At 44.9% G+C, this 26,552-nt stretch overlaps 1 protein-coding gene across 2 annotated transcripts in view; it reads right to left on the reverse strand.

Moving 5' to 3' along the window:
- Window positions 1–26,552, reverse strand: part of LOC129820771 (protein Jade-1-like) — a 152,092-nt gene that overhangs the window by 35,359 nt on the left and 90,181 nt on the right. For both annotated transcript variants that reach the window (XM_055877726.1, XM_055877736.1), the window contains exon 9: window positions 23,429–24,046. In XM_055877726.1, coding sequence (XP_055733701.1) covers window positions 23,429–24,046 — 618 coding nt within the window. The remainder of the gene's footprint in view (window positions 1–23,428; window positions 24,047–26,552) is intronic.

Consider the following 26,552-nt stretch of genomic DNA (forward strand, 5'->3'; position numbering starts at 1 on the left):
AGAAAGCCCCAGGTCCAACTTCTTGGACCCGCGAAAGGCCTCTAATATATATTATATTAAACAGCGAGAGAGAGAAATGCTGTGACTCGTCAACACACGCCTGCCAAAATCCAAAGCACCGCATATCAAAAGACACACGGGAGGAAAAAGGGAGGGAGAGCTGAAAAGTGGGTCAGACAGACAGCCCAGGCTGTTGCAGCTGGATACGGTAGTGGGTGAGGAGACTTAGTGAGAGAGGCCAGCTCTGTAGAGTGCCATGCTGCTTACAGCCATCAGGAGATCCTCCCTACCAGATTCCTCCTCCTCCCTGAAGAGAGTCAAACCAGGAGGAGAATTTATTAGCTCCTGTTAATCACGCACTGACACTACACCCAAGCCCAGTCCACTGTGGGGGGGTGTCCAGGGAGACATCCTCATACAATCAGGGCTCAGAATATTTTGACTGCTGTGTCAGAGAAGACCCACAAGGCTGGTATCTGTCTGGAGATCTCCATGAGCAATGCCAAAAAATCCCCAAGTATCCCTTTAATAAACAGAGTGATACTATTCTGCTCTCTTCTGATCGGTTGACCTAGTCACAGACAGTCCCAAATTGAACCCTATCCCCTATATAGTGCACAACTTTTGACCAGGGCCCTATATAGGGAATAGTGCACCATATAGGGAATAGGGTGCAATTTGATCATCAACAGACTGCTTTTCTAAGCCCTCACCAAGGTCGTTTTTGGAATTAATTAAAGTGAAAGCAGCAGCAAAGCACATATGTCATGGCAGATGTGAAAAAAAAAACGAAAAAAAAAACTCTGGCTATGAAACTAGCTAACTGTTTTGTTAAGCCTCTCAGGAGTGGAGGGTTAATATTACTCAGTCAAAATGCTTTGTGTGCACAAACAAAAACAGGAGTGGGAGATTAAAGTTGTGATTCCTCTCCCATTTTGATGATGTATTGAGCATGTGTTTTTCAGGCTAGTGCATGCTGCGGCTACAGCATCAGACACTGTGGGTAGTTGAGAAAATACCAGACATATGATTGGGGGGGGGGGGGGGGGGGGGGGGGACACACACGCTTCACCAGGGGAAGCCGGCTCGTAATAATGGCTGGAACGGAGCAAATGGAATGGCATAAAACACCTGGAAACCATGTATTCGATGTAGTGGCTTGCAAAAGTATTCACCCCCCTTGGCATTTTTCCAATGTTGTTGCCTTACAACCTGGAATTAAAATAGAATTTCTTTCATTTGATTTACACAACATGCCTACCACTTTGAAGATGCAAAATATTTTTTCTTGTGAAACAAGCAAGAAATAAGACAAAAAAACTGAAAACTTGAGCAGGCATAACTATTCACCCCCCCCCCCCCCCCTTGAGGTATGTCTCTATAAGCTTGGGACATCTAGCCACTGGGATTTTTGCCCAATCTTCAAGGCAAAACTGCTCCAGGTCCTTCAAGTTGGATGGGTTCTGCTGGTGTACAGCAATCTTTAAGTCATACCAGATTCTCAATTGGATTGAGATCTGGGCTTTGACTAGGCCATTCCAGACATTTAAACGTTTTCCCTTAAACCACTCAATTGTTGCTTTAGCAGAATGCTTAGGGTCATTGTCCTGCTGTAAGGTGAACCTCCTCTTTGGAAGAATGAAACAGGTTTCCCTCAAGAATTTCCCTGTATTTAGCGCCATCCATCATTCCTTCAATTCTGACCAGTTTCCCAGTCCCTGCTGATGAAAAACATCCCCACAGCATGATGCTGCCACCACACTTCACTGTGGGGATAGTGTTCTCGGGGTAATGAGAGGTGTTGGGTTTGTGGCAGACATAGTGTTTTCCTTGATGGCCAAAAAGTCTAATTTCAGTTTAATCTGACCAGAGTACCTTCTTCCATATGTTTGGGGAGTCTCCCACATGCATTTTGGCAAACGCCAAACGTGTTTGCTTATTTCTTTTCTTTAAGCAATGGATTTGTTCTGGCCACTCTTCTGTAAAGCCCAGCTCTGTGGAGTGTATGGCTTAAAGTGGTCCTATGGACAGATACTTCAATTTGCTATGTGGAGCTTTGCAGCTCCTTCAGTGTTATCTTTCGCCTCTTTGTTGCCTCTCTGATTAATGCCCTCCTTGCCTGGTCCGTGAGTTTTGGTGGGCGGCCCTCTCTTGGCAGGTTTGTTGTGGTGCCATATTCTGTAAATGTTTTAATAATGGATTTAAATGGTGCTCCGTGGGATGTTCAAAGTTTCTGATATTTTTTTATAACCCAACCCTGATCTGTACTTCTCCACAACTTTGTCCCTGACCTGTTTGGAGAGGTCCTTGGTCTTCATGGTGCTGCAGTCTCTGGGGCCTTTCAGAACAGGTGTATATATACTGAGATCATGTGACAGATCATATGACACTTAAATAAAGTCCACCTGTGTGCAATCTAACTAATTATGTGACTTTTGAAGGTAATTGGTTGCACCAGATCTTATTTAGGGGCTTCATAGCAAAGGGAGTGAATACATGTGCCGTTTTTTTGGGGGGGGGGGGGCGGGGGGCAGTTTACTGAAACAAGTTTTTTTTAGTTTTTTTCACTTCACCAATTTGGACTATTTTGTGTACGTTTATTACATGAAATCCCAATAAAAATCCTTTCAAATTACAGGTTGTAATGCAACTACATTGGAAAAAGTCAGAAGGGGATGAATACTTTTGCAAGGCACTGTATTCGTTACCATTCCACCTATTCCGCTACGGTCATTAACACGAGTCTGTCCTCCCCAATTAAGGTACCACCAACCTCCTGTGTGCTCCACTGCCTACATTCACCTCAACAGCCAGTAGGGAGGTTTCTGTAACGGACAGACCCAAACTTAAGTCTTCGCCTTTGCCTCTAAAGCCTTGTAATGTGCTATGAAAAAGCCATTCACTTGATTGATTGGCTGACCCAGGGCTTTAGCCTATTAACATCCTCGACTGTAGGAGCACAGCAATTAGACTGTTAGCATCCTCCACTATTGGAGCACAGCCCATTAGCCTGTTAGCATCCTCCACAATAGGAGCACAGCCCATTAGCCTGTTAGCATCCTCCACAATAGGAGCACAGCCCATCAGCATCTCTGTAAGCCTGTTAGCATCCTTCCCTGTGGGAGCACAGCAAGGAGGTTCAGCTCCACACTCCCTTGACCAGAGAGGAAAGGAGTTAATCAAGCTAAAATCAGCAATACTCCTATAGTAGAAAGCAATAATCCAGCAGGAGAGAGGCTTCACACAGATACGTGTTGAAGTTGAATTGAGCATTTTTATTGCCACTAGTCAGGGGTTAAGTGAGAAGTCCATATACGGTGGCTAGCTGTTTAAAGGAATAGAATCATGAGCGAGTGGCTGGCGGCAATATCGAAATAATCAGTCCCAATGAGAATAATAATGATAGTAGCTCATATTTCTGGGATAATGCTTGTGAGCATTACTGTTGTCCAAATTGGTCATCTGCAATGTAAGCTACCTATAGACTGAACTGTGTGTGGCTTACTCTTTGCAAAGGCAGCGCTACTAGGGCTGGGCGGTATACCGTATTTTACTATATACCGGTATTGTTGCACGGACCGGTTTGGGTTTTTCCTTTACCTTCTATAATGGTATTTGAATGTTTGGTTTGTTAAACGTGATTACGCAGTGTGTAACGTCCATTTTTATAGTTTACTTCGCCTCTTGTGCAATCTCTCTCCACTCTCTCCCTCCATGCCGCTTTCCACACAGACCTAGCCCCGGCTCCTGTCACTCAAGAAGGGCATTTGTTGTTCCTCGACCACGAGACACTTGCGTTCAGTCTGCATGGTCAATGCAGCATATGCAACAATTTTGATGACAATGATGCAGTTGTCACTTTGCTTCTTATATAAATCTACCAGGATTCTATAATTATACTATTAGCTTGTTTCTTACATCTGCAAACAGCTAGTTTGTCTTTTCTTAGCAAGTTGTTCCTAAATCTTGTTATAGCTGATTGTTAGCCGCTAATGCTAATCACTAGCTAGCTAATAAATGTACTGAGTAAGAGCAAGCGTAATTAGCTATACAGCCTGATAATACCAGTGATGGTGTAGAACTAAATCAGCATATTGTTTGTGCAACAGTATCTTCTAATTGAAAGAGGAATAGGTAAAGCAAGAATATGTTAGCTACATGAAGTAGCTAACATATAGAAAACATTCAATGTAGGCAAAGATTATAGGGTCCCCTAGGAAACACCTATCAACACTTTAGTTCCTACCGTGTCACAATAACTCCTCCCTTCATTCGTTGTCAAACAACACTGTATTAAAAGTGTCCACTATTATATTCTAACTATATAATTAGAATAGACATTCTATTTCTATGATTCCAACAGTTAACCCAAGTGTTTTGCTCTAAATCCCCAGTCAAATTGCAACATTTGGTTAACCTCTAACGAGCACCTACCCCGGGTCCGGGATCTTGTGAATTCAGACAACATTTCAGATTTTCTAAGTGTTTTACGGCGAAAACACAATAAATCGTTATATTAGCATACCACATACGCAAACGTTACCCGAGCACTGATTCTAGCCAAAGAGAGCGATATCATATCATCGCCAAAATATATTAATTTTTTCACTAACCTTCTCAGAATCCTTCAGATGACACTCCTGTAACATCATATTACAACATACATATACAGTTTGTTCGAAAATGTGCATATTTAGCCATAAAAAAACGTGGTTATACAATGAAAATAGTAGCAAAACAAGCCTGGTAAAGTCGGTCGCCATCTTTGAGTGATCTAGTTTAATCAATAGCTAATCATATACTTGACAAAAAAATACAGGGTTGACAGGAATCGAAAGACATTAGTTCTTAATGCAATCGCTGATTTACATTTTTTAAATTATCCTTACTTTTCAATACAGGTTGCGCCAAGCGAAGCTATAGCAAACAAGATGGCGACATAAACGTTTAACATTTATCGACAGAAACACGATTTATCATCATAAATTGTTCTTACTGTGAGCTGTTCTTCCATCAGAATCTTGGGCAAAGAATTCTTTCTTGGGTCTAATCTTCTTTTGGTCGAAAGATGTCCACTTGTCCGTCGAAATGCCCACTAACGTACGACCGGGAGCCCGAAATGTGCCCAGCGCGTCAAAGTGCACAACAAAGCAATGCCTCAAAATCGCACTAAACGGATATAAATTGCTATGAAACGGTTTAAATTAACTACCTTATGATGTTTTTAACTCCTATAACGAGTAGAAACATGACCGGAAAAATATAACTGGCTACACTAATGCTTGGAAAAAGAGCCGTTCAGTGTCCTCCACGCGCATGACGCATCTGGGAAAGAGTTCCTACCTACACGTGTTTTTGTTTTATAGGGGCTGTGATTGGGCAATCGACACCATTCAAATCGTCATCACGTAAAGGCATCCAGGGGAAGACGTAAGCAGTGTCTGTATGCTCATAGCAATAACAGTGGCCTTAAAACTGACTCCAGATGAGGGGCCAAAATGTGTGAAATCTGACTCCATGTCAGGGAAATTGCTGTAGAATGAGTTCTGTTCCACTCAGAGACAAAATTCCAACGCCTATAGAAACTAGAGACTGTTTTCTATCCAATAATAGTAATAATATGCATATTGTACGATAAAGAATTTAGTAGGAAGCCGTTTAATCTGTAATGCAATTATGCTAATGAGAAAACAGCCCCCCCTGTAGTCGCAAGAAGTTAAAAGTAAGGCCCAGATTGCTTGCCCATATCCTGCAGGCCTACATGGCAGTGTGGAAATGATTTCAAATGCAAAAATGTATGAAAATTATGACTTTTGGGGGTTTGAAGTTAAATTGAAAAGTATAAAACAATCAGAATGGAGAAAGACCCATTGAAATCATTTATAATATATGTGTTGCCACCCTAGGGTCACGCACTACTCAAAGCAAATGTAGAACTTTTATTATTAAAAAACATAAAATACCGTTAAACCGTCAACTTTCTTTTAAAAATATCATGATATAATATTTTGGCCATATCGCCCAGCCCTAGCCGCTACCTCACTCTCCGACCAAGGTGCATGAATTGAGGAGCAAACTGAAGTGCAGAGGAAATTCAGCAACTCTTGGAGGACATTGGAAGTAGATATTTTTTTTTTTTACGCATATTTTTCATTCTGTAGCCTTCATCTGGGTTTTTGGACAGACTCTTAAGACAGTCCCTGATGAAGATTCTCAGAATGCTATTACTGTACTAATCCAAACAGAGTGAAGATAAGATGGGAAACTGTTGCAATCATTTCATCAAACAAACCAAGCAAGACTGTTTACGGAAAAGCTTATCCCTGGATCACACACTCGCATCAGATCTCTCCACTTCTACACACAGGTACCAAATTATTTATCCCACCTTTTCTTCAACCAAACCGTCTTCATACAATGCGGACAGTGATTCCACAATTAGGTCCCAGAAAAAAAATAAAGACACACACACACACCTGCGGCTGCTTTAGCTAATGGCTACATCAGAAATGGCACTCTGGTAGTGCACTAAATAGGGAATAGGGTACCATTTGGGATGCTACCTCCAGTCTGTTTATATTTCTGACAAAAGCTAATAGGTTCTTATCTCTCCAAGGCTGCTAATGTGTGGGTTTGCTGTGTGCTCTGTCAGTAGAGTATTTTGTGATGGCGGTTTAGATGCTATCCAACCTGACTGGGAGACAATGCAGGGAGGTAAACAACACGTTGCCACAATAACAGCCAAGTTATGGAGGAGCGTGTTCGGTTGTGTCGACTTAAGAGAAGACATGGATATGAACATGATACATGTTTCAGATCCTCCCGTTTCCAAGAACTCATCAGATGTATGTGTGTAACCAAAACTACATGTTCTCTATTTAAAGGGATACTTTGGGATTCAGGCAAGTAAGCCTTTTACCCTACTTATCCAGGGTTCCAGTCGGAGAACTCTGACATACAGGCTTTTAAAGTCCTAAACCTCACAAGACTTTATGTGCCAAGCCAAGAGAGGGGCAAATCAAGTACCATTTCATATTCAGGACTAGGCTGAACGTTAAGCAGACCAGCTTTTTAAGTCTGATCCAAGTACCTCAATCCCCCCCCCCCCCCCCCCCCCCCGAGAAATTATTCGATTCAATTCGACTTAAGCGTGGGGAGGAGTGGACTACCATTTGTGTTGAGTGCAGTGCAGTCCCATTTCACAGTTGAGCTCGTTTACTGGCGTGCAGCATTGTCTCAGAACCCACACTGTAAAATATTAAACGGCTGGGTCAACTTCGGGGCGTTTATATCGCTCTCATTGCTTATTCATGTACCCCCCATCCAAGTGTAACTGAGTTAGTGTTTGTAGGCGGGCCGGGCAAACACGGCCAACCGCGGGCTGCCTCAGGCGGTGGACCGTAGGACAGACACTGTGCACAAACCTCAGGAATGGGGAACGTCCTGTTGTGCGGAGACAACATGGGTCATCCATACACAATCACAAAGCTTCAGAGAGGATGAGCTGCTTTACAGGCCTCCCACGTTGTGTGTGTACCTATTGTGTGAGTCAAGGGAGCCATTCAGGGTGAAGTTTCGACAACGTCTCAGCTCGGGTCTCACTGTCTTATCAAAGTCATTTTGAATTCAAGGTTTTGCAACTTGAATTATTTATCTGACCACCCCGGAATCCCCGGCCACGCTTTCGCCGGGTGTGAAAGAATATACGGCACGCAAAATTATACATTGGGCCAGCAGGTATAAATATTGATGCCCCCCCCCCCCCCGCCTCATTTTTTTTTTCATCCATCAGGCAGGCTGATATCAGAGGGGTTTTTGTGTGATGTGAGCTGCTCACACTGCTGCCACTCTGAAGAGGGAAAGGAAGAATTAGGGAGACTGAAGCTACTGCATCAAAAGTAGTGCACTAATATAGGGAATATGGTGCCATTTGGGATGCAGCCTGCAAGGCGGAAGGCAGAAGCCACTTGGGATCGGTGGGTGTCATTGAATAGGCTGACCGGCTGGCATTGAAACACAATGGGATTCAGGGCGATGAGACACTTCACTGAGATAAAGGGCCCTGCCGCGGTCTGTCGCCTGGCCTTCGGCGTTCAGCTTAGGACTATGGCAGAAAGAAATGTCAGGGAAAATAAAACACTCCACAGTTCAGACTGGCGAGTCAGACTCGTATGTATCAGAGGCAGACTTAGACTCAGTGTGGCAGACTCAGAGTGGACTGGGCTAGGTAGGTTAGACAACACTGGGGCTGTGGAGATGAGATGGTGCGTACCAAGTTTTCTTTGGGGCTGTGGGTGGCCCATGAAATTTCCCCTTCAGTCAGTCCACTCGTGGTATGGTATACAGTATGCCATTTAAGCTGTACTATGTAGTAGGGATGCACAATACGGCCAACAAAAACATTTTGTTACCAAATATTGCGATTTCACTTGCGATATACAGGTAAATGCCAAAATAAAGGAAACACGTCAGTAAATGTTGAACAATGTAATTAAGTAATGACTTTCAATTATTTACGCTACACATTATGTTGGCTGACAATGTGTTGGCTACGGTACGCTCACAAACCGCATAGCATATCATTACAGCAGTAGGTACTACCGGTATGTTAGCTAGCTACCACGTTGGTTGGCTACTAATACATCGAACTTGCCAGTATATTAACTATATGCTATCTAACTAATTACCCAATGTTTATTGACTTAATATTCACATCAGTCTTAGCTAAGTGGTATAGTTGTTGTGCGTTCACAATGGACATAAATTCACTAGCCAGTTAGCTTGGGTGCTTGACTGCACTGGCGTTGTGATTGTCAGAACGCTCAACCTACGCTCTGAACGCTCCAAGAGGGGAAAACGCTCAGAATTTACGAATGGACAATCCGACAACGCTCTGAATTTAAGAACACCCAGAGCGCACTCTAGCACTCCAGATTGAATTTACAAACAACAAACTGTGTAGATAGTAATGTGTTATACTAACAAGCTAGCAAGAGGTTGCATTGGTACAGAATCAACTTCCTGTAGACAGGCGTAGTGCTAGTAAGCCCAACTGAAAGGATACCGTTTGTTTCCAGTATACTAAAATGAACTAATAGTGTATAGTATATACTCATTAAGTATTGGTATTCGAACACAGCCGTAGACTGGGAGGCAGATGCATAGTACTCTGTAACACAGTGAACCAGTCTTAGAGAAGTCTCTGTGAAGAGACTCAGTCTTGTAAAGGCCTGCAAGGCAGAATGAAGCAGTACAGTAAGCCAATCTTGTAAAGGCCTGGGAAGCAGAGTGAGGGAGTGCAGTTAGCCAGTCTTATAGAGACCTGGAAGGCCGATTGAAGGAGTACAGTAAGCCAGTCTTGTAGAGGCCTGTGGCCTCTCTCTTCATATGAAATGCAACAGCACCATGAATAACAATGATCCTAGTAAGTCAGTAACTTAGTTAACTAATGAAACACTAATGTAAATGTGCACAAGCCTATATCAGCCACATTATACCAAAACAACCGCCAACATGCAGTGAAATAAAGAGGGGCTTCTTTCTTGCCAACTTTTCAGTCACCTACGCATCAATAAACAGGCAGGGGAACGAAGTAGTTTAACAAAAGGTGTTCACAATAGTCAGTATTATTGCTAGTAAATATATAGTTGTTATTTTTCTAGAAAACTAGCTACAGTCAGTCCACCTAGCTAGCTACGGTGTTGAACTCAAACTGATGGTGGGGGTTAAGTAACATTAGCTAACTTTCCCCCCAGCAGTTTCAATCTAGCTAGTTTGCTAGCTAATGGCATTTTTATTAACTTTTTTCAAATCAGACGGATAGCTCAGCAAATATAGCTATTCGTTTTCCCTCTTCATTTAAATACAGCTTGCCAATTGCTAGTAAAGTAGGATGAATAAGTCAGAAGCAGGCTAAGCAATGCCAAGTTCATGCCTTTTACCAACAAAAACCATGTACAAGTACAAAAGAGGCAATGAGTACAAGTACAAAAGAGGCAATGAGCTTCAAGCAGATCCTGCTAGTTTTATTCTAGGACTATTCTAGGACAGGCCGAGGAGTAACAGCTACTTGTTTGTAGAACCAGCCTCTTCACCAGATGTTGTCCCCAGTCAGCTCCAGACTCTTCATCTGAACCAACGTCACAGGCAAAAATCACAGGCGCCGTCATGCACTTGAGAGGGACGTTGCTTAAATTGTGCACGCGCTTTACGATTTTGTTACTTTAGCAACCCGGGGAGGGGGGGTGGCGGTGTGACGGTTTTTTGTATTGCCATCTACAAGGAGTGTACGTATATTCTATTAGTAGTAGGTGACAGGTGCACCGGTTTGTGTCAAGAATTGCAACGCTGCTGGGTTTTTCACGCTCAACAGTTTCCCGTGTGTGTCAAGAATGGTCCACCACCCAAAGGACATCCAGCCAACTTGACAAAACTGTGGGAAGCATTGGAGTCGACATGGGCCAGCATTCCTGTCGAAAACGCTTTCGACACCTCAACGAATTGAGGCTGTTCGGAGGGCAAAAGGGGAAGTGTTCCTAATGTTGTGTTTATTTTTACCCCATTATATGCTTGACAAGCAATTCCCTTATTCCACCACTTGGCACTGTGCATACGCATGGTCATGGCTGTGCGTACATTTACACACTCGAGCAAACGTTCATATTGACAAAGCTCACACTTTGCATGGAAATGATCCCACGCATGGTTTACGCACAGATTTGTGCCTACGCATGATTGATAAATGAGGCAGTGAGGCTGAGTGACTCAGGCTTGTAGAGGCCTGGAAGGAAAAGTGAGAGTCTGTGGTACAGTAGGCCTGGGAGGCAGTAGAGGGAGCCAGTTTGAAATCCGTTCAGTAGGGCGGGCCTGTCTGCTGTGTGACCCGGCCTGTCTGGCCCGCAGCAAGAGACCCCCCTGCAGCTACAGACAGTGTATGTGTGTGTTAGAGGCGGAGCCGGCACAGAGAGCAGCCAGAGCCAACGTCTGTCCCCCTCTCAGGGGTAAAAGCACAACTCGTTCTTTCTGTGCCTCTGTCCTCCCGGTGAACCCCTCTCTAATTGCGCAACACCAGAAACATCGTGCGAGACAGTGGTGGTGGGGTGGGAATGGGTACGCACGTAAAATAAACCGTGTAGAATCACGGTGGGGGAAAATAAATAGCGAGGGCGAGTCAAGTGACATTTCATTCATATCCTCTCTCTCTTTTCCAATAGCCCTTGCTCTCTCTCGCTCTCTATCCCCCCCGCCATAGCAACACAAGCTTCCTTTCCGCTGCAAAGTACTGTAGACAGGGGGGGGGGGGGTGACAGGCTGACTCTGTGAAATTGTAAAGTGCAGCCAAGAACAACTCTGCTGACGCTCCTCACCATGGCACACAGTGTACCTGACCGTACTGACCGAACCCCTAGTCCTGCTCTGCTCTGCTTTCCCTGAGCCCCTGTGCTGCACTGGCTGTACTTTTTGCCGCGACACACCCCTCCCTCCCTCCCTCCCTCCATTCTCTGTTCCTCACTCGCAAACACAGTTTCATAAGTGTTCTTTCCGATTGGCTCCACTATGGCCGGGGCAGGTGACCTGCTGGGCTGGGTGTACAGTCAAGACTGCCAAGGCAGAGAGAGGGCACGGCTGAGCAGAGAGGGCTCAGTGCCCCCCAGCGATGGAACACAAGGGAGGAAACCTTGCATGGAATATCCAGAGGGAATGTGTGTCAGAAGGTGTTCTGGAATGACTGGTGCATCTAGGCATCTATGTCCATTATCATATCAAGTTGTACACCCTCGTTCTCTCTGTCCTTTCTCATGGAAAAGGAGGAGGACTTCTCCCTCCCTGCGGAGAGTCTGTGTGGCTGGTAAGCCATCCCCTCTACTCCCATAACACCCCCCGATTCTCTATCCATCTCTTTCTCTTGCTCTCTCTGTGCGCTGGGGTAATCCTACTAAGCCCTCTCTCCCATGCAGCCCCAGTGTATGTACTGAACCTAGCCCAGCAGTATAGCCCAGCTGCAGACCCAAAGCCTGCGTGGCTAATCGACTGGAACCCCAACCACAGCCCTGCATGGACACTCACTCAGTCTTAGGCTCAGCTTTGGGCCATCTCCCTCCACATCGTCTCAACGCCCTCGCTTTCACAATCCCTCACTCATCACTTCACCTCTCCAGTCACACACACAGGGATGGACGCAGCCCCAGCGCTAGCCATCCTGCTCTGACGCAAAAAACAACAGCGAGAATTCGCTACCCAATCACCATGCCACACATATCTCCGACATAAGCGACCCTGATTGGCAGAGGGATGGGGGTGATGGGACGTCAGGGGGGCGGGGATAGGGGCTGAGGTTTCGGGAGTGGGCCAGGGAAGGAGAGTGGGGGCAACGGGGGCTGGGTGGGGGATTGGAGAGCAGCGGCAAAAGCTCAACAGTGCATTAGGGACATCGCAGTGCGATTCGTTCCACTCAGAGAACTTCAAAGGAAAGGGAGAGATAATCCGCCCCAACATTAGCCCGGAATCTTCCGTCCGCAGAGGTTCCCCTGAACGAGGACTGGGAGGTGGTGGAGGGAGAGAAGGAAGAGAAAAGGCTGGGGTTGGAAGACGGAGGGATTTTTTTTTTTTTTGCTGCCAGTAAATCAGAGATGATTGAAATGCGCCCGTCTCCCTGAGAGATACCTACCGTACCACCATAAGCTGTCTTGCTTTTATGATACCCATTCATAAGCTAAACATTTCAAGTAAGAGAAAAGGTCTCAAACGAACCACTAATGATCTTCAGCATAGTATCTCCTTGATAGTAAATATCGATGAAAGTGGAGGTGTGGTAGCCTGGGTGCCAGTCTGCTTCTGCTCTCTCGTCAACTCCTTATGGAATTGTCATGCAAATCATGTTTGGCTTGACAATGAAGTAGGCAAAAGCACAAACAGATCTGGGACCAGGCTAGAGCTGTAGCAACAAATAGAGAAGAAACAAGAAGCCAGTGCCAGTTCACTCTGAAACACACTGACATTTCAACAGTTTCCCTTGATGTCCACCATACTCACGAGCTAAAACACACTTCTAGTCAGAGAAAGAGTCTCAAATCAAACAACATAAAATATTCTGGATTGAATATCCTCCTCTTTGATGACAGTAAATATCACTGAGAGTGGAAGTATACGATAAACCCTTCTACCAATAAGGTGCCAATAGAAGATCAAAGGATCAATACACCTGATCAGTGCCTGGCTGACACTTCAAACTCAACGATTTCCCCCCACTATCAATTTCCCAGGGCTCACTGGCCTTAGCGGTAAGATAAATAGAGCCTTTGGGACTGTCACTGGGACTTTCTGATACAACTACAACAAGTGATATGTTGATGTCCACCAGGAGAGAACAAGGCCAGAAAACAGAGAGCAAGAGGCTGGAGGAGAGCAGTAGAAGGTTATCCAGGCAAATCAATGCGTTAAGACTATAGACTAGTACAGTACACACACTCCATAAGCCTACAGTACAGCACACAGATTAAAAATTGCCTGTGCAACTTGAGTGGAGGTCATTTGCAATGTAATGTACTGTATCCATAATAACACGGTCATGATGGTCTATTTTATACATACATATACACACACACACACACACACACACACACATATACATATATATATATACACATATATACAGTGGGGAGAACAAGTATTTGATACACTGCCGATTTTGCAGGTTTTCCTACTTACAAAGCATGTAGAGGTCTGTAATTTTTATCATAGGTACACTTCAACTGTGAGAGACGGAATCTAAAACAAAAATCCAGAAAATCACATTGTATGATTTTTAAGTAATTAATTTGCATTTTATTGCATGACATAAGTATTTGATACATCAGAAAAGCAGACCTTAATATTTGGTACAGAAACCTTTGTTTGCAATTACAGAGATCATATGTTTCCTGTAGTTCTTGACCAGGTTTGCACACACTGCAGCAGGGATTTTGGCCCACTCTTCCATACAGACCTTCTCCAGATCCTTCAGGTTTTGGGGCTGTCGCTGGGCAATACGGACTTTCAGCTCCCTCCAAAGATTTTCTATTGGGTTCAGGTCTGGAGACTGGCTAGGCCACTCCAGGACCTTGAGATGCTTCTTACGGAGCCACTCCTTAGTTGCCCTGGCTGTGTGTTTCGGGTCGTTGTCATGCTGGAAGACCCAGCCACGACCCATCTTCAATGCTCTTACTGAGGGAAGGAGGTTGTTGGCCAAGATCTCGCGATACATGGCCCCATCCATCCTCCCCTCAATACGGTGCAGTCGTCCTGTCCCCTCTGCAGAAAAGCATTCCCAAAATTTCCACCTCCATGCTTCACGGTTGGGATGGTGTTTTTGGGGTTGTACTCATCCTTCTTCTTCCTCCAAACACGGCGAGTGGAGTTTAGACCAAAAAGCTCTATTTTTGTCTCATCAGACCACATGACCTTCTCCCAGTCCTCCTCTGGATCATCCAGATGGTCATTGGCAAACTTCAGACGGGCCTGGACATGCGCTGGCTTGAGCAGGGGGAGCTTGCGTGCGCTGCAGGATTTTAATCCATAACGGCGTAGTGTGTTACTAATGGTTTTCTTTGAGACTGTGGTCCCAGCTCTCTTCAGGTCATTGACCAGGTCCTGCCATGTAGTTCTGGGCTGATCCCTCACCTTCCTCATGATCATTGATGCCCCACGAGGTGAGATCTTGCATGGAGCCTCAGACCGAGGGTGATTGACCGTCATCTTGAACTTCTTCCATTTTCTAATAATTGCGCCAACAGTTGTTGCCTTCTCACCAAGCTGCTTGCCTATTGTCCTGTAGCCCATCCCAGCCTTGTGCAGGTCTACAATTTTATCCCTGATGTCCTTACACAGCTCTCTGGTCTTGGCCATTGTGGAGAGGTTGGAGTCTGTTTGATTGAGTGTGTGGACAGGTGTCTTTTATACAGGTAACGAGTTCAAACAGGTGCAGTTAATACAGGTAATGAGTGGAGAACAGGAGGGCTTCTTAAAGAAAAACTAACAGGTCTGTGAGAGCCGGAATTCTTACTGGTTGGTAGGTGATCAAATACTTATGTCATGCAATAAAATGCAAATTAATTACTTAAAAATCATACAATGTGATTTTCTGGATTTTTGTTTTAGATTCCGTCTCTCACAGTTGAAGTGTACCTATGATAAAAAATTATAGACCTCTACATGCTTTGAAAGTAGGAAAACCTGCAAAATCGGCAGTGTATCAAATACTTGTTCTCCCCACTGTATATACACATATATATACACACATATATACATACACATATATACAGTGAGGGGAAAAAGTATTTGATCCCCTGCTGATTTTGTACGTTTGCCCACTGACAAAGAAATGATCAGTCTATAATTTTAATGGTAGGTTTATTTGAACAGTGAGCGACAGAATAACAACAAAAAAATCCAGAAAAACACATGTCAAAAATGTTATAAATTGATTTGCATTTAATGTGAAAAAAGTTTAAAAAGCTGAAAAAAATGCCACTATTTTTCGACACTTTTATTCATTATAATGCCATTATTGCTTTTGTGCCGGGTTTCACTATTTATCAAGGCCACTTAGCGTTTATAATGATGTTTCTGTCTGGCCAATCTACCATAAAGGTCTGATTGGTGGAGTGCTGCAGAGATGGTTGTCCTTCTGAAAGGTTCTCCCATCTTCACAGAGGAACTCTAGAGCTCGAAGGCCCTTCTCTGACCAAGGCCCATCTCCTCTGATTGCTCAGTTTGGACAGGCAGCCAGCTCTAGGAAGTGTCTTGGTGGTTCCAAACCTCTTCCATTTAAGAATGATGGAGGCCGCTGTGTTCTTGGGGACCTTGAATGCTGCAGAAATGTTTTGGTACCCCTCCCCAGATCTATTCCTCGACACAATCCTCTCTACAGACGAATCCTTCGACCTCATCGTTTTTTGTTTTTTTTCTCTCTGACATGCACTGTCAACTGTGGGACCTTAAATAGATAGGTTTGTGCCTTCCCAAATCATGTCCAATCAATCGAATTTACCACATGTGGAGTCCAATCAAGTTGTAAAAATAAAGGATTATCAATGGAAACAGGATGCATCTGAGCTCAAACATCTACTTTGTGCATGACACAAGTCATTTTTCCAACAATTGTTTACAGACAGATTATTTCACTTATAATTCACTGTATCACAATTCCAGTGGGTCAGAAGTTTACATACACTAAGTTGCCTGTGCCTTTGAACAGCTTGGAAAACTCCTGAAAATTATGTCATGGCTTTAGAAGCTTCTGACAGGCTAATTGACATACTTTGAGTCAATTGGAGGTGTAAATGTGGATGTATTTCAAAGCCTACCTTCAAACTCAGTGCCTCTTTGCTTGACATCATGGGAAAATCAAAAGAAATCAAGACAGATTTATTTTTGTAGACCTCCACAAGCCCTGGGTCATTCCTTGGGAGCAATTTCCAGACGCCTGAAGATACCACGTTTATCTGTACAAACAATAGTACGCAAGTATAACCACCAGGGGACCACGCAGCCGTCATACCGCTCAGGAAGAAGACGCGTTCTGTCTCCTAGTGACGAACGTACTTTGGTGCAAAAAGTTCAAATCAATCCCAAAACAACAGCAAAGGACCTTGTGAAGATGCTGGAGGAAAAGGGTGCAAAAGTATCTATATCCACAGTAAAACGAGTCCTATATCGACATAACCTTAAAGGCCGCTCAGCAACGAAGAAGCCACTGCTCCAAAACCACCATGAAAAAGCCAGACTACGGTATGGAACTGCACTTGGAAACAAAGATCGTACTTTTTGGAGAAATGTCCTCTGGTCTGATGAAACAAAAATAGAACTGTTTGGCCATCGTTATGTTTGGAGGAAAATGGGGGAGGCTTGCAAGCCGGAAAACACCATCCCAAACGTGAAGCACGGGGGTGGCAGCATCATGTTGTGGGGGTGCTTTGCTGCAGGAAGGACTGGTGCACTTCACAAAATAGATGGCATCATGGGGATTGAAAATTATGTGGATATATTGAAGCAACATCTCAAGACATCAGTCAGGAAGTTAAAGCTTGGTCGCAAATGAGTCTTCCAAATGGACAATGACCCCAAGCATACTTCCAACGTTGTGGCAAAATGGCTTAAGGACAACAAAGTCAAGGTATTGGAGTGGCCATCACAAAGCCCTGACCTCAATCCTATAGAAAATTTGTGGTTAGAACTGAAAAAGCATGTGCGAGCAAAGAGGCCTACAAACCTGACTCAGTTACACCAGCTCTGTCAGGAGGAATGGGCCAAAACTCACCCAACTTATTGTGGGAAGCTTGTGGAAGGCTACCCAAAACATTTGACCCAAGTTGAACAATTTAAAAGGCAATGCTACCAAATACTAATTGAGTGTATGTAAACTTCTGACCCACTGGGAAGGTGATGAAAGAAATAAATCATTATCTCTACTATTATTCTGACATTTCACATTCTTAAAATAAAGTGGTGATCCTAACTGACCTAAGACATGGCATTTTTACTAGGATTAAATGTCAGGAATTGTGAAAAACTGAGTTTAAATGTATTTGGCTAAGGTGTATGTAAACTTCCAACTTCAACTGTATGTAAATAAGGTATTTCAGTTTTTTATTTGTAATAGTGTACATTTGCCAAAATGTCTAAAAAACGGTTTTTGCTTTGTCATTATGAGTAGTGTGTGTAGATTGAAGACAAATTTGTTTTATTTAATCCATTTCAGAATAAGGCTGTTACTAAAAGTGCTATTTTTTTATTTGAAATAAAATACAAATCGTATTCTAAATGTTACCCAAGGCCTTCAGAAAGACAAGCAAATTATTAGTTTTGCGATAGCATATATTCAATATATTATTTACACTGTTAGAATGTTGCAGTCTGAATGACTGCTCATTCGTTTGTAGGGGGGAGTCAGAATGTTGCAGTCCATCGAGGCCCAGCAGTTGTAGTGTTAAAGACGGATTTTTAAGCCTTGACTAGAGTTGTCAAAAAGTAGGCTAAATGTGAACAGTTCTAACATTTTTAATATGCGCCTTGGAATTCAATAAGAGGGAAGCACGCGGTTGCATCCCCGTTGTGTCTGTCTTCATACACTTCTGGCCTACTTCTTAGCTGAAATGCCTGTGAGAAGGACCCGATCACATGACGGGCATTGGCTAATAAGAATTGAGACATCTGACAGATCTATGTGAGTGAGAGGTGCTTCGGAGCACGGCAGCCGGGAGAAGGGAATTATAATGATTATATTCAGCCCAAGGGCACAACGGCGACTTTCGCCGCAAAAGGCATGGATTTTTTAGGGTGCAATACAGCCACACAAGGTGGATGCCACCGGGAAATTTGAGGCCTGGTGATAATATTATCAAGTGCTTGTCAAATTGTGAATGAGAGACTGATGAAGTGTGTGCGGCTTGTACAAGAAACAAAGCAGAGCTCATGCCTTTCATGCAAAAAAAATAAATTAAAAAATAATGCAACCTTACAACGTATTAAAAATCAAAACATATAGCCCAAAGTTTGTATCACAACTAAAGTTGCATAAATAACTCTAAATTAAGCATATAGGAGGACCAGTTTCTTTGTCAACCACTAACACAAAACAGCCGCACTTCCTTTGAAATCGTTTGGAGAAAATAACCTTTCTATTGTATTTGTCTATAAAATAATTTAAATAATGCCATGGAATTCTAAGCAAATGTTTTCTGATAAATGAACTAGTGTAGACAACAGCAATATGGCATAGCCACACCAGGGCCTAACATAAGGACAACTCAGAGTATGCTATTCGGTTCCTCTGAAATAGACTACATTTTCTTCATATCATGCTTCTTTAGACCTGTCCAAAATAAATAATGGCTTTAGGCTATATGCTAAAATTAGGTGTAGGCTACATTACATGGATTTATTAGACTTCTTAAAATGTAGATGTTCCAAAAGGTCTGCATCAGTGGCTTGTAGGCTATGCGTGGAAGCAAGGAGATGCTACATTTGTTCATGTTAATTAACAGTAAATTACCTGTGAGACCGACGGTTATTTGCTTGACAATGACCGGCTGACCAAGTTTCATGACCGCCACAGCCCTGGCCTTGACACAGTTGAGACATGGATTGTGTATGTGTGCCATTCAGAGGGTAAATGGGCAAGACAAAATATTTAAGTGCCTTTGAACAGGGTATGGTAGTAGGTGCCCCGGCTTGAGTGTCAAGAACTGCAACGCTGCTGGGGTTTTTCACGCTCAACAATTTCCCATGACTATCAAGAATGGTCCACCACCCAAAGGACATCCAGCCAACTTGACAGAACTGTAGGAAACATTGGTGTCAACATGGGCCAGCATCCCTGTGTAACGCTTGATACCTTGTAGTCCATACCCAGACAAATTGAGGCTGTTCTGAGTGTAGGCGCTAAATGAAATACATCCTCATCACTAGAGACAGACATCAATCTATAAAAACGGTGTTCACGTCGATGTTCTTTTCTACTGCTCTGTCTCCAGTGGGTCCTGTTGCTATGCACGTTGCTAACGAATGAGCGGCCCCTTTCATAACATATTGTGGGAGTGTTACGTGACAGAAACAGACCAGAAATTTGTTAATTAGCCCGTAAAAGGAAAATTCCACCCAAAATCTATCTTTCGGTATTTGTTTCATTAGCCCATTGTTGACATAGTCCCAAAATGTTTTGCTTGTCAGCAATAAAGTTTTCAAGATACCCAACTTAAAAAAACACAGAAATCATCCCGTATGATGCATTTTGCATCATATTAATCAAAATGCATCATATGGGAATGATCTCTGTATTGTTAAAGTTAGGTATCTTAAACTTGATTGCTGACAAGCAAAATACTTTGCTTAGGGACTAATGGACTAATGAAACAAATCGTTATTGGGTGGAATTTTCCTTGAACTCGCAGTCACAATTCTTCATACTTCTTTGATCGAAGAGGACCAACTCCTGTCCACAGACAATCCACTCAACAGGAACCCACTGAGAAGTGCCCCTATGGGGAAGGAAAGGAAAAGAAAGGGAAAGGGGGATACCCAGTCAGTTGTACAACTGAATGCATTCAACTGAATTGTCTTTTCCGCATTTAACCCAACCCCTCTGAATCAGAGAGGTGCGGGGGGCTGCCTTAATCGCCCGGGGAACAGTGGGTTAACTGCCTTGTTCAGGGTCAGAACGACAGATTTTTACCTTGTCAGCTCGGGGATTCGATCCAGCAACCTTTCGGGTTACTGGCCCAACGCTCTAACCACTAGGCTACCTGCCGCCCCAGATTAACCATAAGGTAATAGGTACAAGTGCCATGTTGAGTCAGTGGGCAGACAACATCTGGTAGTCCGGGCAGAGCAAAATTCAGTTGGTGATGACAGTAACCAAAAAGCACAATATAGGGCTGAAGGGCTCAATTAAATTCATATCATTTTTACCTACGTTCAAATGAATTAGAACTAGGTATACGAAGACATGAGTGCAGACTAGTTAGTTGACAAAGATATACACAGCATAGCCTAAATACCGCTCGGCAAATTTGATTAAATCTGACCTATTACACTAAGTACTAGGCCCACATCAGATATTTCACGATGGGAGAACAGAACACCAAGGTAGACAGCTCCGCGTTCACCTGAAAATACCTTTTAATCTCTATTTAAAATCAGCTCATTATCAAGACACAATGCTCTGAATGTTTGAATTCTTGGGCTTACAGAATCAATGAACCTGCCCGGAGGATCACTCAGCAGTAGTAACAGCATGGCTGTTTAATCCAGACAGCAAACACAGAAATCACAGCCCCTGAAGTCTCTCTACTCTCACCTCTCCCTGGCTGGCTCATTTAACCAGTGAGCGTGGCAAATGAAAAAAAAAAAAAAAAAAAGAGCTCCTTGCCAAGCGTCCGCCCGGCTGCCACGCCACTGGGAAGGCAGGGAGGAAACCTGTCTACTTAAACACTTCCTACTCCCTGCTCAGCTCAACCATTGTCTCTTGCTGAGGGGTGTATTATTAACTAGGCCTACCCAACACCAGCTGTCAAGCCACCACTGTTAAAACAAGGTAACAGTCAACATGTCGCCCCCCCCCCCACGAATGATGCAGCGCCCCCTTGGGCCAATCAGTGTCATTTTGTAAACGCCGGATCTCTATGGCAAGACGCACCATTCACCCAAGTTTCATCAACATTGGGCGAGTTGTGTCTGGGATATCGTGTGGGTTAAGTACTCATATCCCTGAGCATGTGTGCCAAATTTCGTTACTCTGAGTCAAACAGATCAAGAGATAAACATGAGTCTGTTATAGCGCCACTGTGTGGTCGATATGAATGTTCTCGGATTTGTTGAGTCTTGACAGTGTTTTCAACATGTATACCAAATGTTGTTACAATACGAATAACCTTGACTGATTTATATGCATTTATGTGCAAGACCATGCCCAAGTGAATGTTTATTTGTCAATAGTAGCCATATTGTTTAAGGTACTTGTCTGGAAAATAGTGTTGAGAGACCTTTGTCTATAGATGCAAAGTCCACTATATATACAAAACAGTATGTAGACACCCCTACAAATGAGTGGATTCGGCTATTTCAGCCACACCCGTTGCTGACAGGTGTATAAATCAAGCACACAGCCATGCAATCTCCATAGACAAACATTGACGGTACAATGGTCTTACTGAAGAGCTCAGTGACATTCAACGTGGCAACGTCTACGGACGCCACCTTTCCAACAAGTCAGTGCGTCAAATCCTGCGAGAGCTGCCCTGCGAGAGCTGCTCCAGTCAACTAAGTGCTGTGATGGAGAAAAGGAAACGTCTAGGAGCAACAACGGCTCAGCCGCGAAGTGGTAGGCCCCACAAGTTCACAGAACGGGACTGCCGAGTGCTGAAGCTGCATATGGCAAGACGCATCATTCACCCAAGCTTCGTCAAAATCGGGCCAGTGCCGTCAGATATCGCTTGTGACTAACGTATGAGCGTACGGAAACAGATCCACAGTCTTCGGACTGATTCCATCGTGGGGGACAACAATCAGGGTGGTCGGGGGATAGAGAACAGGTGGAGGGGTGGCCTTCCTATCGTGTCCGATCAGCAGCAGCAGAGAATAATCCCAAATGGCATCCTATTCCCTTGATAGTGCACTACTTTTGACCAGGGCCCATACGGTCAATCAGAAGTAGTTCTTGATTAAGGGAATAGGGGTTCAAATGGGGATTGCAACCCAGAAACACAATCCTCCACTACTCCAATGATTCAGGTAAAGAGGATAGAAATGTATTTCCAATAGCCTGTTAACCCTCCCCTGACACAGCCACCCGCACAATTCCCTTTTGGACCCGACCCTTGTCCCCGAACTTAATTATAACCACCAAAACCACTCAATTAAGACTTCAATGGATAATTAAAATAGTACCTTCTCGTGTTTTTGTTATTCTCTGTTCTGTGGCGTGGGGGGACTCAAGCACATTGACAGCGTTGTGCATTGCAGCATACAGAGAGCTGCGATAACCTGATAAGGCCCGGCCCACGCATGTTCCTGCAGTGGCAGGACTCAGGAGGGAGGTCTATAGAAGGGAAATGGGATCGGCAGCAACTGCGTGACAAATACGGACATCACTTAATCTAAAGGCCCCGTGGCTAAGTGGCGGGCCCCGAATGAAAGAGGAGCTCTGGACACATCGATCCGCCTTTACCACAGAGGGTGTGTGTGTGCGGTGTGTGTGTATATGCGTCTGTTTGTGGTGTGTCTGTGTGCGCGCGAGGTTGTATGTGTACGTGTGCGTGTATGTGCCCGTTTGTGTCTCAGGGGACCACTGAGTCTGTCTGCTCTGCTCAGCCTCCCGCTCCATCCTGGTAATTAATCGGCCATTTGGACCTAGTTAGCTGCCTACCTCTCTCCACTCTATACAACATACTTTCCTGGAGCCTTGCCTGATGTAGCCCCTGATTGTTTTCCTCTGGGAGGCTGCACGGGGCATCCTGAGCGGATAGCACAGGGCAGGCTACCCCTGGTCTCAGTCAAACTACATTATGGACAGAGTTGGTGTGAGTGTTACGGAAACATCATTCCGGTATAAAGCCTAACAGACGTAAAGTATCTTTACGGAAAATTTCCTTTTTTAAATTTTTATTACTAGCACCGACTTTGCTGATAGCTACTTTACTGAGGAAAAATGGACTTACTATAACTGTGACAAGTGGTTGTCTCACCTAGCTATCCTAAGATGGACGCACAACTGTAAGTTGCTCTGGATAAGATTGTCTGCTAAATGACTACATTGCAAATGTAGCCCTTTCACCGTCTGCCCAATGGATGTCATACAGCTGGACAGACAGACAGACCAACGCACATACATGTCATTATAACAACAAACGACACACACTCACATTGTCCCCACCTCCCCGGGCCAGCCACTCACCCTCTCTAGGTCCTGGCGTAGGTGTGTGAACAGTTTGAGGCGTCGGTACAGCACGTCCTGCTCCTGCTGCGCCAGGTTATCTACCTCGTCTCTCTTCAACGTCACCAGAGGACGGTTGAAGTTGGACTTCCTCCTCAGCTTCCAGAACTGGTACAGGAAGTCCACGTGGGCGTCCGGCAGGCCCAGGCTCTCCGCCACGTCTTTGGGGTCCACCAGGCGGTAGAACTCGTCCTCCAGCTCCTGTAGCTTCTGTTTGCGCTGGCTGGCCTTCTCCCGCTCTATCTGGTCCCGGTCTGGACGCTCCACAGGCGGCAGCGGCCGCTCTGACGGCGGCAGCTCGCTGGTCGCTTGGTGGTGGTCCGGCGCAGTTACGGAGGCTCTGTGGTCGTTGCCGTGTCCAGCCCAGTCTGGTTTGCTGCTGGCACCAGCGTTGTTGGTGTGGTTACTGTTGCCGGCCATGGCGTTGTTACTGTTGCCGGAGGCGGTAGTGCTGCTGTGCTCCAGGCAGTAGGATTTGAAGCGCACTTCATCGTTCTCCGCCAGGATGGTGCGCATCTCAAGGCCATGGTCAAAGGCGCAAGTCACGTGGAAGGCCACAATGCAGGACGGCATGGAGCACTGGGGAGGGAGGGAGGAAGAGGGAGTGAGAGAGGGAGGGAGGTGAGGAAGCACAAGGGAGTAAAGGAAAGACAAGTTTCAAATATGAGTGTCACATCAAACACCGCTTCAGAGTTGTTAAACACCCATACAGAAGACGGGTACTCAGTCCCACAATCTGTAGGGGAAATAATAGTTGGTCTCTGATGATGCTGTCTTCACAAACATGGTAATGACTGCTCCGCATTACTGTCCCAACTCCTTCCTCTGCCACCACAGAGAGAAATATGCGTGACAGAGATTGTGTTCCGAGAAATTAGTGTTCTGCTAAATTTCCTCTGTCTGCCTCTATCCTGTCTACCCCAGACAAACAGGAGCTCCGCTATCTCCTCACCTATGGGCAACACGATCAAAATAAAATCTTGGTTCCTATAAGTATCAGAAGCCACAGAGAACAACAAGGGAACCCTGATCTGTCCGTGCCTCCCTACATTACAACCGCAGTCTAAAAATCAAACCTCTGTTGTTGCCTTTCCTCAGGCCTATCCATTTCAGACCTCACCAAAGACTGCCTCTGGGAGAGGTCTCATGAGGGGATGAGGGGAGGATGGGGGATAGCAGTGTTTTCCATGCCATCAGAGAGCAGCAGAACAAGAGGCCCACATTCTCTAAGGGCCTGGGATGAAAATGACAGGCCTGCTCAGCTCAGGGCCTGCGCCCCGAACGGTACCCTATTCCCTATCTAGTGCAGTACTTTTGACCGGGACCCACAGGGACACCCATACTGCACTATGTAGGGAATAGGGTGCCATGTGGGACAAAGCCAAGGTGTCCCTGTAGCTGCCTGGGAACTGGCTCTTCTCTGTCGCGCCCTCCCTCCCTCTTTCCCTTTCTTTCGCTCTGTCTACAGAGGCCCAACTCACAGAAGATAGCACAGCCCACATGTCACTCCGGCCCTCTCCTGTGCCCATTCTCTCTCTTTATCCCTCCCTCTCTCTCTCTGCCTCTTCCTCTCTCGCGCTGTTCTCCAGAGGCCCAACGCACTCCCATCACTGAAGCAGAGAGGAGAACTTGTGGCTCTGACTCTCCCTTTCCATGCTTTCTCTCTTCATCACAGTAGAGTATTCCACTTGTCTCAGTGGCTGTCTCTCTCAGTGCCTCTCTCCTGAGAGCCCATACAGCTTTGTCTGCCATGATGAGGCGAGAGAGATAAGCCAGAACTGGAAATCACTATTCCTCATCTCTTCACCCTGCAGCTTGGTAATGCCCTCAATACCAGCTCCCCACACTGACTCCCATTGTCAGTCCGCTAAACATTAAATGGAAGTACACTGCTCAAAAAAATAAAGGGAACACTTAAACAACACAATGTAACTCCAAGTCAATCACACTTCTGTGAAATCAAACTGTCCACTTAGGAAGCAACACTAATTGACAATACATTTCACATGCTGTTGTGCAAATGGAATAGACAAAAGGTGGAAACTATAGGCAATTAGCAAGACACCCCCCAAAACAGGAGTGATTCTGCAGGTGGTGACCACAGACCACTTCTCTTCCTATGCTTCCTGGCTGATGTTTTGGTCACTTTTGAATGCTGGCGATGCTCTCACTCTAGTGGTAGCATGAGACGGAGTCTACAACCCACACAAGTGGCTCAGGTAGTGCAGTTCATCCAGGATGGCACATCAATGCGAACTGTGGCAAAAAGGTTTGCTGTGTCTGTCAGCGTAGTGTCCAGAGCATGCAGGCGCTACCAGGAGACAGGCCAGTACATCAGGAGACGTGGAGGAGGCCGTAGGAGGGCAACAACCCAGCAGCAGGACCGCTACCTCCGACTTTGTGCAAGGAGGTGCACTGCCAGCGCCCTGGAAAATGACCTCCAGCAGGCCACAAATGTGTTCTGGACACTACGCTGACAGACACAGCAAACCTTTTTGCCACAGTTCGCATTGATGTGCCATCCTGGATGAACTGCACTACCTGAGCCACTTGTGTGGGTTGTAGACTCCGTCTCATGCTACCACTAGAGTGAGAGCACCGCCAGCATTCAAAAGTGACCAAAACATCAGCCAGGAAGCATAGGAAGAGAAGTGGTCTGTGGTCACCACCTGCAGAATCACTCCTGTTTTGGGGGGTGTCTTGCTAATTGCCTATAGTTTCCACCTTTTGTCTATTCCATTTGCACAACAGCATGTGAAATGTATTGTCAATCAGTGTTGCTTCCTAAGTGGACAGTTTGATTTCACAGAAGTGTGATTGACTTGGAGTTACATTGTGTTGTTTAAGTGTTCCCTTTATTTTTTTGAGCAGTGTAGTTATTTCCAGTCCAAATATATCACACTGTCTGGTGGATACAGATACAGTACGAGCGCTGCTGCTTCACTGCACCCTTCCTGGACATATCAACGTTATGGGACCATAGCCTTAGGATACGTCCCAAATGGCACCCTATTCCATATATAGTGCACTTAAAGTAGTGCGTTATGTAGGGGATAGGATGCCATTTGGGACACATCCTAATTGA

This window comes from Salvelinus fontinalis, chromosome 2 (assembly GCF_029448725.1).
Source record: "Salvelinus fontinalis isolate EN_2023a chromosome 2, ASM2944872v1, whole genome shotgun sequence".
In the NCBI taxonomy this organism is placed as follows: Eukaryota; Metazoa; Chordata; class Actinopteri; order Salmoniformes; family Salmonidae; genus Salvelinus; species Salvelinus fontinalis.